The sequence below is a fragment of the Zingiber officinale genome, chromosome 2A, assembly GCF_018446385.1.
Source record: "Zingiber officinale cultivar Zhangliang chromosome 2A, Zo_v1.1, whole genome shotgun sequence".
Classification (NCBI taxonomy): Eukaryota; Viridiplantae; Streptophyta; class Magnoliopsida; order Zingiberales; family Zingiberaceae; genus Zingiber; species Zingiber officinale.
Window position 1 is genome coordinate 114,003,890 of NC_055988.1, and position 17,524 is coordinate 114,021,413.

Sequence of the window (17,524 nt, forward strand, 5' to 3'; positions counted from 1 at the left end):
ATTAGTTGGCAATTTATATACTTTAAATTCAATTTCTTCCACAAAGCAAAACATGGAAATTTATAACTCATCTTCTAATTCTAATAAGAGAAAAGAACCTTCGGAAATGAACCAAGCATATCTTTGGCATCTAAGGCTTGGTCATATTAACTTAAGTAGGATTCAGAGGCTTATAGCCGATGGACTTTTGGGTTCATTAGAGTTGGAAAATTTTCCAACTTGTGAATCCTGCTTGGAAGGTAAAATGACCAAGAGGCCGTTCAAGGCCAAGGGGTATAGAGCCAAAGAAGTGTTAGAATTGGTTCACTCTGATTTGTGTGGTCCTATGTCTGTCCAGGCAAGAGGAGGTTTTGAATATTTTGTCTCTTTCATAGACGATTATTCAAGATATGGATATATTTACCTAATGCGCCGCAAGTCTGAGTGCTTTGATAAGTTCAAAGAATACAAGGCTGATGTGGAGAAACGACTAGGTAAAAGTATCAAGACACTACTCGATCGTGGTGGCGAATACCTCTTAGGAGAGTTTAGGAATTACTTATCGAGGTCGATTCAATCCCAATTGTCTGCGCTTGGAACACCCCGAATGGTGTAGCAGAACGAAGAATAGGACTCTTATGGAAATGGTTAGATCGATGATGAGTTATTCAGAATTACAAATTCGTTTTGGGGATATGCTCGACAACGTACATTCTCAACTTAGTACCTTCTAAACCGTTTCTTCTACTCCCATAGAATTGTGGAATGGCGAAAACCAGTCTAAGACATATTCGATTTGGGGTAGTCCACATGTCTGAAACACGATCTTGATAAGTTAGTATCTCGTCAGGAGTTCGCGTGTTTGTAGGATATCCCAAAGGAACGAAAGGTGGTTTATTTTATAGTCCTAAGACCGGAAGGTCATTGTTAGCACCAATGCCCGCTTTTAGAAGAAGACTATATAATGGATCACAAGCCCGAGTAAAGTTGTTTTAGAAGAACTTAGAGAGGACATGTCTACTTAGTACAACAAGACAAGATGAAGTACCACAAGAGACCGCAACACGTGTCACACATGATACACAACCACGATAGTGCCTCGTCGTAGTGGGAGGGTTGTGAGGCCAGAAGATTCATGTTTTGGGAGAGTCTTCGACTTGATCCTGGTAAACATGCCCCGATCATATGAGAAAGCACTCCAAGATATAGATGCAGATCTTGGCAAAAGGCAATGAATTCAAATAGAGTCCATGTACTCTAATAAGGTTTGGGAGCTTGTAGAACTACCTGATAGGTGTAAAAGCCGTTGGATGCAAGTGGATCTACAAAAGGAAAAGAGGGATGACGGAAGGTAGAAACCTTCAAAGCTAGGCTTGTTGCAAAAGGGTACACTCAAAAGAGGGAATCGATTATGAGGAGACCTTTTCACCGTAGCCATGCTTAAGTCTATCCGGATACTCTTATCCATTGCTCATATGGATTATGAGATTTGGCAAATGGATGTCAAGACGCTTTCCTTAATGGAAGTCTTGAAGAGAACATCCATATGAAGCAACGAAGGGTTCATTGAAAAGGCAAAGAGCATCTAGTGTGCAAGCTCAATCGGTCCATTTATGGACTGAAGCAAGCTTCAAGGTCTTGGAACATCCGGTTTAATGAAGTAATCCAGTCATATGGATTTATTCAAAGTCCGGATGAGTCTTGTGTATATAAGAAGTGTAACGGAAACGTGGTGATATTTCTTGTACTATACGTAGATGATATTTTGTTAATTGGCAACAATGTCAAGGTATTATCAGACGTAAGGGTATGGTTGTCCAAACAATTTGATATGAAGGACTTAGGAGAATGTGCACACATTATTGGGATCAAAGTTATAAGGGATCATAAGAAAAGAATGTTGTGTCTATTCCAAGCTTCATATATAGATACAATCCTTGCTCGTTTTAGCATGCAGGATTCCAAGAAAGGTTTCTTACCTTTTAGACATGGAGTAGCTCTATCTAAAGAGATGTCTCCAAAGACATCAAAAGAGATAGAGGACATGAAAGTTCGTTATGCTTCGTTTGTAGGAAGCCTAATGTATGCAATGCTATACGAGACCGATATCCGCTTTTCCGTGGGCATGGTCGCAGATATCGAGTAACCCTGACAAGGACATTGGATTGCGGTAAAGCATATATTGAAGTACCCGAGAAGGACTAGAGATTATATGCTAGTTTACCAAACAAACGATCTGCTCCCTGTGGGTTACACGGATTCTTCCAATCAGATAGGGATAGTAAGTCTACATCGGCTATGTGTTTACTTTAGGAGGTGGAGCCATTTCATGGAGGAGTGTTAAGAAATGCGTTTCGGACTCAACCATGGTGAATATATGGCAGCCTCCGAGGCGTTAAAGAAGCAGTATAGCTCAGGAGCTTCTTAATGGACTTAGATGTGATTCCTGGTTTGCCCAAAATCATCACAATTTATTGTGATAATAGCGGTGCAGTTGCAAACTCGAAGGAACCACGAGCTCATAAGGCAAGTAAACATATAGAGCGCAAGTACCACCTGATACGAGATATCGTGAAGCGAGGAGAAGTTGTCATCGCCAAGATTGCATCAGCGGATAACCTGGCAGATCCTTTCACTAAGGCCCTTCCGGCAAAAGCTTTCGATCGGCATGTGGAGGGAATGGGAATCAGATGTATGGTAGAAGATATGGCAGCTTAGTCATTAGTATAAGTGGGAGATTGTTGGAATGTATACTGAAAGTCTAAGCTTTGTAAACATTTATTATGAATAAAGAATCACATTTGGTCTAATTGTCTACATTTGTTTGTAGTTGTTCATTTAATTTATATTGTAGATAACATAGTATGTGGTGTCACATACAGAAGATGATGTTATCAGTACCTTATAAATTATAAACAGTAGCTCACGACCAGAATGGAAAGGAACAAACCATTAGAAGGTCGTAGTGTAATTAGGTATTAGTTTATCTTGACTATATAATTACACTAGTACACTCAGAGTGTATTGAGTAGGACCATTTGAGGTCGTTTCTTTATAAAGGAACAAAGACCTCGGTTATTATGGAAGTGTGTGCTCTTAATCCTAATATAATAACAAGCACATATATTTGATATTTATTTCTTTAATTTATCAATGGGTGAGATTTAGTTCGTTGAATCAATAAACCCGATAAGTTGGGAAATGGTATCACTTATAGTGTGTGTTGTTGATTATAGAAGGAAACTGTGTCCTAGAGATACTAGGTTGATAATGTCCTCAAGAGGAGCTCATAAAGATTGTCATGTTAAACCCTGCAGGTGGACTTAGTCCGACATGACAATAAAGTTGAGTGGTACTACTCTTGGACTTAGATATTAATTAAATGAGTTGTCAGTAACTCACTTAATTAGTGGACATTCGATATCTTAAACACAGGGAGACTAACACACTCATAATAAGAAGGAGCCCAAAAATGTAATTTGGGATTGGTGCGGTAGTTCAATGATAGTTCTCTAGTGGAATGAATTATCATTGATAAAATTAAGTTGTGTGTTGGGGGAAACGGGATGCTTAATTTTATCGGAGACCAAAACCAATTCCTCCTCTCTCCTATCGTAGCCTCTTATTTATAGAGTTCTATACCCACCCATACCCACCTTCATACCCACCGGGGCCGGCCAAGCTAGCTGGGAACCAAGCTAGGGCCGGATTATTGGGTGGCCCTAGCTTGAACCCAAGCTAGTAGGGCGCCAAAATAAATTAAAAAGAAATTTAATTTTAATTTTATTATAATGTGGAAGATATAATTTAAAGAGAATTAGAATTAAAATATCTCTCTTGTAAAAGATTTACAAAGATTAAAGAAAGAGATTAGATCTCTTTCCTTATTTGTAAATTGGAGATGTTTTATTTCTCTTTAAAATTATTCACATGTTAATAAAATTAAAATTATAGATATTTCCTTTTATTAACCATGAAGAGATTTTAAAGAGAAATTTTATTTTTTAAAATTTCCGGAAACAAATTAGGAAGTTTTAATTGTTGATTAAAACTTGTCCTCTTTTGTTTTCCAATGATGTGGCCGGCCACTTGAAATTGATTTGGGAAATTTTATTTTATTTCTCGCAATTAAATCAAGTCAAGGAAATTAAGGAAAATTTATTGTAATTAAATTTCCTAATTTGCCTATGCCAAGGAATATAAAAGAAGGGGTAGGGGTGCCTTCATGAGACACAACCTCTATTGTTTTCTCTCCCTTTTTCCTTGGTGTTGTGGCCGGCCATTACCCTCTCCCTCTCTTCCTCTTGTGGTGGCCGAATACTTCATCTCTCTTGGAGTTCTTGTGGTGGCCGGATACTACTTGGAGAAGAAGAAGAAGAAGAAGGAGAGAAAGTTAGCATCTCTTGGAGCTTGGTTAGTATTTTGATTTTCTTCTTTGGTAAAGTTCTTCCTTTGTGGCCGAACCTTGCTTGGAGGAGAAGAAGGTGGTTGGTGGTTTCTCATCTTGGTAGATCGTTGCCCACACAACGTCCGAGGTTAGAAGAGGAATACGGTAGAAGATCAAGAGGTTTTTCTAAAAGGTATAATTAGTAATTTTTATTTCCGCATCATGCTAGTTATTTATGGAAATAATACCAAATACAAGAGGCTTATGATCTAGTATTTCGAATATGTTTTTCGATGTTGTGTTCTTTTGTTTTCTTTCTTTTCCTTGTGATTTGATTGTTCTCTTTGGTTAACCTAAAGTTATTTTAGGAAATTAAATATTAGCTTTCTATTAAAGGTTTTGTCTAGTCGGTGGTGGTTGCTCCTATATCCAAGAAGGCCATGTGCCTCGCCACGTCAGTACTGGGAACCTTTTATGGAAATTAGTATTTAATGGAATTAATAACTTAAGGAGACTTGGGTCGAACGTGTTAAGTTCCGCAGGAGATCCAAGTTAAAACCTAAAAGAACAAATAGATTAAGTTTTGGATCAAACGTGTTAAGTTCCGCAGGCGATCCAAAATTTAATTTAAAAGAACACATGGTAGCTAGGAAAAAGGTTCAGACCTTTGTACAAAATTTTTGTACAGTGGAACCTCTAGGTTTTCCGAGTAGCAACCAACAGCACGAAGAGGAAGAAGGGAATTAGGGTTCGGGGAAAGAAATTAACCCTTTATAACCCTTGGTTTGATTCGATTCCAACTATGGCTTATATATAATTTATTCCCTACTTAGTTAACAAAGCCCGTGTAGCTCAGCTGGTTGGGCCGTGTCTGGTTGGGTCAGTCCGACCCGAGCTCGTGAGTTCGAGCTTCGGTTTTGACAAATTTTTTGCCAACTTGCTTTCGTTTTGTAAAAATATCAAACGATCTCCAAAAATTACGTAAAAATACTCTAAAGATTCCTAAAAATCTCTAGAATATTTTAAAAGCATTTCCAAATATTTTTATGGACATTTGGAACTCGAAATAGGGAAAATTGGGTCGTTACACTTATAATGTAGATTTTTATGTAGAGCTTATATTGCAGATTTTAATTAAGCGCTTATAGTGCATATTTTTAATTAAGCCTATAGTGCAGATTTTAATTAAAGTTATAATACAGATTTTTATGTAAGCTTATAGTGCATATTTTAATTAAGCCTATAGTGCAGATTTTAATTAAGCTTTTTACAGATTTTTAATTAAGCTTATAGTGCAGATTTTAATTAAGTTTATAGGTGCAGATTTTAATTAAGTCTATAGTGCAGATTTCAATCAAGCTTATAGTGCAGATTTTTATGTAAGCTTATAGTGCAGATTTTAATTAAACTTGTAGTGCAGATTTCTTAGAGCTTAAAATGCAGATTTCTTTAGAGCAGATTTCTTTAAAGCTTGTAGTGCAGATTTCTTAAGAGTTTATGGTGCAGATTTCTTTAAAGTTTATAATGCAGATTTTTGGTGGAACTTATAATGCAGTTTTTAAAGAAAAAGATTATAGTGCAGTTTGGTTAAGTATTATAGTGCAGAATTTATGTTTGCATAGTATGCAGAAATAGTATAGCATAGAATGCAGAATCTTGATTAGAATAGTATGCAAAATTTTGATTAGCATAGTATGCAGATTTTTGTTTATGCATTTCGAAGTTAGAATTTGTTTAAACATTTCAGTTTTTAAAGAAGCATTCTTTTATTAGAAGTATTAACAAGTATAAGAAAGATAAAGAAAAGAAAGAAAAAGGCCAAGACCTTAAGTAGATCCTAAAGTCAAGACTTTAGGGATTTTGGCACACAAGGTGCTCGTTAAAATGTCGAGGCATTATATATTAGAAGTATTAAAAGATAACAAGTATTTTACTTTTATCAGTGACACTATGTTGGACTCTCAGTTGTCCTTGGGTTGGGCTCCCATAGTCGTCCCTAGGTTTAGATAACCTAGTAGTAACGGCACGGCCGACGGTCGACGGTCGACGACCAGAGGGTCGTCAAATGGGCCGCCAAATGGGTCGGGTCGTTACAATAGTAAACCCTACTAGATTCGGGACCAGTTATCTCGGGTCTAGTTAGGGTTGTGCGCATAGCAAGTACAGTTGTTGGGCCCAAGAAAAAAGTTGATTATTATTTTGAAGTATTAAATTATAAGTTTTCAAACAAAAGAAATAAGCTTCACATAAGTTTAAAATTCAGCAAGTTTAGCTTTCTTATATACTGACAAGTTGTTTAGATTTGCTTACATGTTTAGTATTTCAGTATGCTATGTTTCGTTTGCTATTAGATGAGCATTCAGTTTCTAGATTTCTTTCAGCTTACATGCATACTCGAGTTTTGTGAGTTCGATAGCGCTTACTAAGCAATTTTGCTTATAGATGCATTTCCTCTTACTGCAGATAAAGGAAAGGAAAAACTATAGTAAAGGAAGGCGACAAGGAGGTGCGGATGGATGTGTGATGCCTGGACTATAGAAGCCTTGGGATTTAGCATAAGAATTTATTAACAAAGAGTTGAGTAGAATATATTAGATGAGTCATTTAGTCTTCCGCTGCTAGTTAATTGTATGTTTTGAGTTTTTTTTTGAGTTTATGTATTGATCTTTACCTGTGAACAACTCTAACTAAGTAAAGTTAGTAGTCCAGTAGCGCTCCGCCCTTACAGTCCAGTAGTGAGAAGGGTGGGGTGTTACAATTGATTTTAAGGAACTCTTACCACAATTTGTATGAGGAGCGATTACGGAGTTAAGTATTTTCCTACATGATATTTGCTCAACAGTTTTGAGACGTTCACACATGGAGAAGTTAGAGAGAGATATTCCAATCATTTTGTGCAATTTGGAAAGGATATTTTCACCCTCTTTTTTTTGACTCCATGGAGCATCTTTTGGTTCACTTGCCATATGAGGCTAAAGTTGGAGGACCCGTCCATTTTCGGTGGATGTATCCATTTGAAAGGTAGAGTGTCTTATTTGTATAATTCGACTGTTTGAATGCAAAAAAAAAAATACTTCTACTCCTATATATATATATATATATATATATATATATATATATATATATATATATATATAATATTATATATCTCCAACAGATTCTGATATCATTTAAAGAAAAAAGTGAAAAATAAAGCACGAGTTGAAGCCTCTATTGTTAATGCATACATTCTGGAGGAAGTCACCACTTTTGCATCATATTATTTTGAACCTCATGTTCAATGCAAAAGGCGAAGAGCGGGCAGAAATGATAAGGGTCATATTGATCCAAATGTTACCTCATTTTCAATTTTTAACTACCTTGGTCGACCAAGTGGACCATGTAAACAAAGATACTTAACTGGTAAAGAATAGCGGGCAGCCCAAACATATATTTTACTAAATTGTCCAGAAGTATCGTCATATTACGAGTAAGTATATATATATTTTTTATTTTTTATTTTGTCAATTGTTTGTGTAACAATATGTTTTTTTGAGTAGGATATTTACCAACTTATATTCTGAATTATTGACACAAGAGTTCGATTGATTTTGTGAAGAAGAATTTGCTGCATGGTTTAAATCATATGTAAGTAAACAATCTATATTTTGTTGATACATATGCATACTTTTAATAATTTGTGTTTTGACCTTAGGTTCAAGCTAATCAAGTTCACCTTGAGCAAGAATGACTAATCCATCTGTCATGGGGCCCAAATTCATGCGTACGCACTTGGCCAGCATATTTCATAAATGGATATAATTTTCATACTCAAGACTATGGAATGGGAAAGAATACCATGAATAGTGGGGTGTGCATATCGTCATCCAATGAAGGAGGTGCAAGTAATGATTTTTATGGTTTGTTGGATGAAATTATAGAAGTAGAATACCCAGGGCCACAAATGTAAGTTATATTATTTATGTGTCACTGGTTTGACCCGATTATAGGGATGAAAGTGCATCCACATTATAATTTAGTTGAAATAAATCATAAGAGATTTTATAAGAGATATGAACTATTTGTGTTGGCACAACAAGCAATTCAAGTGTTCTATTCTTCATATCCGAGTTTGAAACGCGATAAGATTGATTGGTGGGCTGTTTGTAAAACCAAAACACGAAAAAAAATTGAGGCACGTTGGGAAAACATTGCATATCAACAAGAGGAAGTTGCAAACACCTTTCAGACTGAGGAATATATTATTCCAACTTTACGAGATCCCAACGGTGTAGTAATAAACGTGGATAGAAGTGAAATTGATGATGATGAGGAGGAGGAGGAGGAGGAAGAAGAAGAGGAAGAGGAGGAAGAGGAAGAGGAGGAGGAGGAGGATGATAATGACAATGATGACTTTGATTTTTGATGATGGGTAAGTTTTGTTAGCTTATTTAAAGAAATTTCCCATAATTTATTGTATATACTGTCTCTTTTATAATTTGATTTACTTTATCTGTTAACACTTTATATTTGTTCCTACATGTCATCAGAGGTGACATTTAATAAATTTCCCTCCCCCCTTTTCTAGATTATTTAAATAAAAATGGTAAGTTTTTAATTATCCTTTGTTATGTATCATATATGTAATTAACTTTATCAAATTATTGGAATTTCCAGCATATATTTCGACGTGGTGGACGTAGACGACGGCCACAGGACCAGACAAATCCATCACCTGCCAGCGAACCCATGCCACCCCCTAATCAGGCAGGACCATCCTATGTGTCTTCTCCACCGGCATCCTGCAGAAGGCAAAAGGAGGAAGACAGCGAACGAAAGGATATCCCGAGGATGAAAATATGGAAAAGGAATGTAAGGAAAGCACCGGAAACAAGGAAAGATGGCCTTACGATGAGAAGGAGTGGAAAAGAGGCGCCGGAGGTCGTCGGAAAGCAGAAGCGGAATCGCCGGAGCTCCTAAGCGTTGGGGGCAGGGGTCGAAATCGCGGAGGCAAATGAGAGAAAGAGAAGAAAACGAAGAATTTATAGAGTGGAGGCCGGGCGGCCTCCACCGTTGGATCCAGGTCACGGGAATCAAAGCGTGCATCGTACCGTCCATTTCGAATCGCTTCGATCCCATCAAAGCACCATGCCACCGCCGCCGTACGATGATGGCATTGCGCCACGTGGCATTCGACCATTCAAAGCATTTAATGAACTCATGCTCAGCCTTAATGTCGAAGATTGGCACAGATTACGAGGAGATCCGATGAAAGCCACTGTTGATTCACTCAAGGCCATCTCTACGGTAGGCCGATCGGAGGATACTAGCACGAAGGAGCCGCTCGGCCAGACTCGCAGTCCAGTCAGTCGGACTAATCGCCTCCTTCGACTAGACTTGAAGGGAGGCAAGTGATCCGGCGGTAAGAACAGGGGACCAGGTCAACGCCATGTGGAAGTCAAAGAGCCGGGCGGTTCATCGAAGAAGGTCGAACCAACTAGGCCGACCGGAGAAAGGGGTCTGACCGACCGGGCGGCCGCCCGGTGTTTAGCCGATGGCAAAAGACACCCCTATTGAAGTCGGGGTTCCAGTGCTCATTGAGCAAGAGTGTAGAGCCGAGCGGACGACACGCTCGGCCGAAGACATGAAGCATACTGCTAACAGTCGCCACAAAACACATTACCGACAATTTCCCGAGTGGACCATCATATATGACCGGTCGGACGGAAGGTTTAGGTGGGCCGGTCGGACGCCCGGCAGGAGTACGGGGAAAAAGACAAGGGACATCTTCTGACAGCGGATATGCTCCACATGTAGGCCATACTCCCAATCTTATGACGGGGTTCCGCTGTCCCATCAAGGACATGCCTGGACTGTAGCAGTATGGGTCAGGTAAGCTTTCTGATAGACACATACCGAGATATGGGCTACGGACACGTATGTACCTCGGTGGACGTGCAGGAGCTCTTTCATCTCTCTATATAAAGAGCCTCATACTTCGCCGGAGGTACGCGTTCAACACCTTTGGAGCCACTTCTTTCATTGCTTGCTTGCCTGACTTGAGCGTTGGAGGGTCGCCGCCGGGAACCCCTTCCCGGCCCGACTTCTGTGCAGGTTCGCCGGAGCTTCGTACGACTAGCCGGAGGCCCACGCCATCGACTAGGAGAGCGCCACGTGCCCAGCGTCCGTTGAGTCAGTGTTCGGACAGGATCAATTGTAATATCATATGCAGAGAAAACTTAACTATCCAATATAAATTAGTAGTGTTGGATATGCACTTCAAGTATAGAATCAATATAAAAAAATGTACATGACTTTTACTATATTATATGAAGCTTAATGTTGGGTTATGACTTAAACACATGAGCAGAAGATGATAATCATATTAAGGTGAATGTACGAACATGCGAGGATGAAAATGAAAAGAAATGAGAATATTAGAAAGAAAGTTGGGGTTGTACCTATTATAGAAAATTTTTAGAAAATACGTTTAAGATAATATGACAATGCACATAAACGATAAATAAAAGTTTTAGTTAGATAATATGAAACTATGATAATTATGCACAATAAACGAGTAAGAGGAAGATAAAAAAAAAACTTAATTAGTAATAATTAAATATAATAAATTTTATTTAAATATAAATAATAATATAGTAGGGGTTATATCCTAATAATGTAGAAGGATTTGTAGGGAATTAGATAAAATTTAGTTATTGTTGATGGTGAATATTATATCTGAGTCCCCAGGTATGTATATGTTTGATATGTCAATGTAGGTTGAATGTGAAGTTAAGATATTATTGGTGTAATTATTGGGAATTTTGTAATTTCTTTTGAAAATTATAGATGAGGTTTTGTATTACCTTCATAATTTATATATGACGTTTGGATGACTTAAATATTTTAAAATTTAAAATCTTCTTACACAAATGACCTTCAGTAGACATGTTCAAAATATCACATTTTAATAATAATAATAAATATTGATCAAAAGTAATATAAATTTAAGAAAGCAAATTATTTATTTTAAAAAATAAATGGAATAATACAATATTTTTAGTCAAATCTAATTATATAAATCATTTTAAAAACAGTACTAACTTATTACAGTATATTTATCTACTTATATTTAAATTTTAAAAATAAAAATATTATAATATTAATTAAAATTTCTATATGATTATTCTTTTGAGCCTTAATTATTATCTCAAATTATTCATATAAGAGTTTTTGACTAAAATTATTATATAAAAAGTTTTGTGTTGATCACTTACAAAATATATATCTATTTAGATTTAAAATTTAATTTAAATATTTATATAATAATTTAATTTAAAATAATTATATAATAATTTAATTTAAAATAATTATATAATATTTTTAGTTAAAATTATAATATAATTATTTTTGAATCATTTTATTATTTTTAAAAATATGGATGGGCTTTAATGAGCTTCTAAAAGCGATTCATTTTCTTATATATATATATATATATTATATTTAAAATTTAAGGAGAGAATGATGCATAATTTTTATCCAATTCTATTAAATTAATTTAATAGAATATATCAAAATGATTAAATTTGACTAACTTTGGATTGGACATGGTAATTAAACATTTGCATTGGATTTGAGGGTCGTAATTGGCTGCTGATTCACAGTGAGTTGCAATGGATAGATTTGGGATAATTGGATAGATATGATGAGATCGGTAGGATTAGATATTTAGGGTTCGAGGTCTCAAATAAAAAAAAAAGTCACAAGATAATTCCGTTTGAAGACCAACAAAACAGTCCCAATAAAAAAAATATGTAGAATAACCTAGAATACGATCCCACCTATTCTGTTCTTCTAATTCCATTAAAAAGACATTCCAAATTATATAAAAATGATTTGATATTTTATTATTTTTTTTACATCACATATTTAATTTACGTCGATTAATCCTATGAAATTTTTTCACTGTCATAAAAATAAATCGAAAAACACTCACATGGATTATCTATTCATTAAAAAAAATCATTTATTAATTTATTAAAATTAATACTTCAATAACAATAATCAAGTTGGATTCCATCTAGACGATATCTATCCTTTTACATTATTAAGCTTTGTCTTCTATATCATCATCTATAATTAAATAAATTTTATTTTATTTTATTTTTATTAACTAAGTCATTTTTAGTTTTACTCTTTCTCTTCCTCGTTTGATATGTGCATTTGTCATAGTTTCATATTACTTAACTAGAGTATTTATTAGTGCTCTAAGTACATGTCCGTATCATCTTAAATGTATTTGTCGGAGTTTTTCCTGAATAGATGCAACTCTTACTTTCTCTCATATGTTCTTTTTTATTATTCTGTTAATTCTCATATGTCCATATATCCATCTTAACATCCTCATCTATGTAACTCTCATCTTCTGTTCATGTGCTCGAGTCATAGCCCAACATTCATCTCCATATAATATAGCAGATTTAACTACGATTTTGTAGAATTTTTCTTTAAGTTTTAGAGGTATTTACGATCACATAGACACTCGACGATATTCTCCATTTCAACCATCATGCTTGTATTTTATGTAAGACATCTCTATCTCTCCATCATTTTATAAAAATGATTATAAATATTTAAAACTCTTGTTCTAGGCAACTCGTCATCTTTTATCTTAATAATTATCTCATTATATCTAATATGAATAAACTTAAACTTCATATATTCTATTTTTATTCTACTAAACTTAAAATATTTTCTTTCTAATATTTTTCATCAAAATTTTAATTTAATATTTATTTTTTCATATATTTTATCTATTAAAATAATATCATCAACAAATGTACTCGATTGGCCAAAAGCGTTTCTGTTTTTAGTGATTTCCATCGCATGGGATGGTCCCACATCAGCGTATCGACCTTCCACGTTCTGAAACCAACGACTGCTCACTATTTGTCCATTTATCATTGGAGGTTTTGCCAAAAGCATGTTTGGATCAAAGCATGGAAGCCAGCAGCGTTTCCTTAATTAATTAAATGCCTCTCTATTCCATTTATAAAGGATTCCCTTCCACGACCGTGGGGCGTGGGCTGGGAAGAGAACCCTCCCTCCTCGCCGCCGCTTCCTCCTCTCCCTCGACCGAAACGCTGACCAGCCGTCTCTCCTCGAGGAGGCCTTCTCTTCCTTGTCTCGTCTCGTACGACCTCTACTGCTCGATCTGTTTACCATCTTGGTACCGCGCCGGCGCATCGATGCCCTTCTTAGCAGAGGCGACTACGGCGGTAGTGCAGACGCTAGCTGAGCGGAGGGATCCGACGCAAAGGACTCTCCACCAACGTAATTTTCCGTTGTCGAAGGCGTGGGGATGCCAGCAGGCCGTTGGCTCCATGGGCGAGCACGGCGAAGGCAGGGGCGAGGGCGAGGGCGTGGGCGTCGGTGGCGGTTGCAGAACGCCCGAGGCAGAACGCGGAGCCTACAACAGCGGGATCGGGAAGATGAGAGAGACGCTTCTGGTTCATCTTCGCAAGGAGATGGGACGGACCGAGCCGCTAGTTCCGCTGCCGCTACCCTATGGCCGGGAGCACGAAAAGGAAGCGGATCTCGAATCTTCCATGCCACTTGCTCCATCACCGTGGAATCTTAGGACGAGACGGAGGCGTGCAAGGGCTTCGTCGGTGTTCCCGAGGCAATCGAGTGCGTCGCCGCCGGAGGCTGGAGAGAAGCGGCCGTCGCGTACGGATCGGAGGGAGAGGCCAAAGATCTCGGTGGCCCTCACCAGTGAGGAGATCGACGAGGACATTTATGCGGTGACGGGGTACAGGGCTCGCCGGCGGCCCCGAAGACGTCCTCACGTCGTCCAAAAGCAGCTCGATGTAAGTCCCCCTTTCTGATTCACACCATTTTCCTCTTCCTTCTCGAAAATTTTGGCTAAATTTTCCATATCGCCCATGGATCGATCCAAAGAACTGACTTTTACTAATTCGTTCCTTGTTTTATCTAATAAAAAAAATGGAGAAAAAGGTGATGAAACGTCCTGTTTCTTTTTCCAGTTGTTGCTCCCAGGCTCATGGCTATCACAGATCACTATCGAATCATACAGGGTCCCCGATTAGTGTTCATCCCTCTCCTCTTCTCTCCTCTGTATTGCGATCGGCTTTGATTCCACCGCAAAGGCTACTAATTTGTTGCTTCCGATCAAATTAAAGAGTTTAATTACTGAGCGCTCATCAGTAGTTAAACTAGCTCTGTGTCTGTCCTTGTTACGGTTAAAGAGAGTGTTGTGTTGAGGAATGCTTTATGACGACATTAAACTAGCTCTTCTCTTCTCTTCTCTTCTCTTCTCTTCACTGGTACTTGTTACTTTCCAATGCTTTATGCCTTTGTCGAATGCATTCGGGTGTAAAATTGCAGGACACCACTTGTCTGTACTGGTGCTTGCCAGTTTCCGTTGCTTTGATGAATGCATGGGGGTAAATGAGCTGTGCCGGCTTAAGTTGTGTTTTTATTTACGTATTGAGTTTGTAAATTTTTATTAAGTTCAAGTCCAGCTTAAGTTTTTAAATTAAGCTCATTTAGCATGTTATTATTTTTATAAATTAACATTTCCTTAATATATAAAACTTATCTTTTTATTTTAAATATATTATAAATAATTTAAAATTATATAAAAAATTTATATTTTAGGTATTTAAATAAAAAATTAAAAATAAATTGGTAAAAAAAATCAAAAGGAAGGTTTTTTTTTTATCTATATCTTCAAAATGACACCTCAAATATATTAAAAGCGTACTCACCCCTCATTCCATATTCAAAATACTCTTTAATTCAATGTCCGATCTAATCATAGGAGTATGAATTTTTAACCCAACCCGTGATCTAAAACCATCACACCATTTTTCTTAACTGAATTATTAAAAAAAATTAATTTTTGTCATTTCCATTAGAGCAATCAATTTGTATTAGGTCTCTCAGATTAATTTAAAATTTTATCAACTCATAAAATTAAAAGTGGGTATAAAATGGTCAGTCAGTGCTAGTTACGAGTCCAGACGGGTTGGAAATGAGCAAGTTAGTGTTGGTCCGTAGGTTGAGAAAAAGAAAATTGAAAACTTAAATAATTTATTTATGAAATGATTGATGATTTTTTGAAAATTACAGAGATGACGTGTAGGTACGGTGGATCGATGATTGATTAGTAGAAGATCTTTTTCTTTGAGAATGAGTTTTTCTCTGATACTGTGCACACGGAAACGATCCAACAAAATACCAGTGCCTAAAAATCAGGAGGAGTCTCTGGCAAAGACCCTCCAATACTCAAGTTAGTACAAATCTGAGCGGGTGAATGAAGAATAATATCAGATGCGCCCACGAGGATGAGTTTCAGATCCCTAGAGAGTGTACCTTCGTCACGGAGAGAACTCCCATTTTATATACCATATCACATAACCTCTACAATCATGAGGTGACAAAGTATGCTAGAGGTTGTTAGATAAAGGAGAGGGTCCGACCTAGGCAATATATCATAATCGTTTGAGGAATCTTCCATTTACTCTAGTTATATCTCTTTTGTCTTTTATAGTTTCTATTATCACTGAGATTAATGAAGAAATATGTTGTTATAGGTGGTCGGCCGATGGGGGGCAGGATGACCCCTGAAGAAGGTTCTAGAAGAATATTCTCTAACATATGATTGATATTATGATAGGTTGTTAGGATGTTGTATGCTGAATATATCTCGGACAGTCCTTAAACTGGCCACCTGATTGGGATGTTGTCTGTTGAATATATCTCAACCGATCCTTAAGCTAGCTACTTGATTGGGATGTTTAGTTGCATTCTACATAATCTACTCTGTTGTGTATTATACTGCATGTATCTTGCTCGACTATTAAGGCTAGTCGCCTTTATACCTATCTCAATCATTAAACTATTCGGTTATATTCTGCACAGTCTTGAGACATTCATTTGAAGAATGATATAATGCCTTAGTCATGTTGAAAATCTGCTTAAGAAATAATAGTACCCAATGCTCTCGGGAAGTCCTTCTGATAACCCATGTTTCACTGGAATCCCGTCCAGGTGGTAGTATAAGGATAAGTGCTACAAGTCTGGTAGTCCTTTTATCCACCAGGGCATATAATGGGCTACCAAGAGAAACACAGCTATGTTTTGGGAGGTTTGGTTCTACATCATGCCTTTGCCCGACCGATTTTCTATATGGTCAGGGCGTATAAACTCGTCTGACTTTGTGACCGGACGGATATACATGCACACTATCACTTGGAAATCAATTGGGCAACCGGTAATCAAGGTAGCCTGGGCGTGTACATGGGGACTCATACGAAGTAAGGAGTTTAGCTTTCCCCTCGACCATACCTATGGTTGATCTGTTCTAGAGTGAGTCGATCATTCCGGTGACACATGAGGCCGGCCGACCTCAATCTTGGTTACCTTGAGACCTGGCCACATTAAACTCCCTGGTTCGATCAGCTTAAGGGCTAACCGTCTCTTCCCGATCGGATTATAACTCAGTTTGATTGAATCTAAGAACCTTAACACTGGGTAATTAATCAAAGCGAGGTGAAGGGATGCTATCCTTTCTCAAATGTGACTGCCACATCATCTTGATTTTGATTGTCATGTCACCTTGACTCTGACTGTCACGTTATCTTCTAGGTCCACTCATCATAACCCGTATCAATTGAATTCTTAATTGTAGAGATTATTTTATTTTATTATTTTATTTTTTTATAGGTTGGTCCACCTTATAAGTACCCCATAGTAGTTTTGATGTGATCAACTAAGTAAAATTAGGTGTGATTGGTATTTAACCCTTATGTCTAAGTGTGCAAGAACTTAGGAGCATGCATAAGAAGTCGAGCAAAAGATGCAGCTAGCGAGAAGGACGGTACGGGAGAGAGCCGACGGACTCGGTGTGTCCGAGGTACGAGGTGCTGCGGAAGAGTACGCAGTTGGACGAGAGGGAGGAGCACGACGTTTCCAAAGGATGAGAAGCGGGAGCAGAAGTTTTCTCGAAGGACGAAAAATAGGTTCGGGTAAGCCCTATTCCGGATGGCCAAAATCACCCAAGCGAGCGTAGCCAGAACAAAAGACCCAGACCAATGCGAGTGGAACCGGAGCGGAAAGCTGGGATGGAAAGTCAATAGAATGTTGACTTTTTGA

General features: G+C 37.4%; 1 protein-coding gene across 1 annotated transcript; it reads left to right on the forward strand.

Moving 5' to 3' along the window:
* Positions 1-13,340: 13,340 nt before the first annotated feature.
* Positions 13,341-14,672, forward strand: LOC122041972. Its single transcript, XM_042601873.1, has 2 exons — positions 13,341-14,214; positions 14,392-14,672. The coding sequence occupies exons 1-2, from the start codon at positions 13,378-13,380 to the stop codon at positions 14,452-14,454; spliced, it is 900 nt and encodes a 299-aa protein (XP_042457807.1). The 5' UTR covers positions 13,341-13,377; the 3' UTR covers positions 14,455-14,672.
* The last annotated feature ends 2,852 nt before the right edge of the window (positions 14,673-17,524 follow it).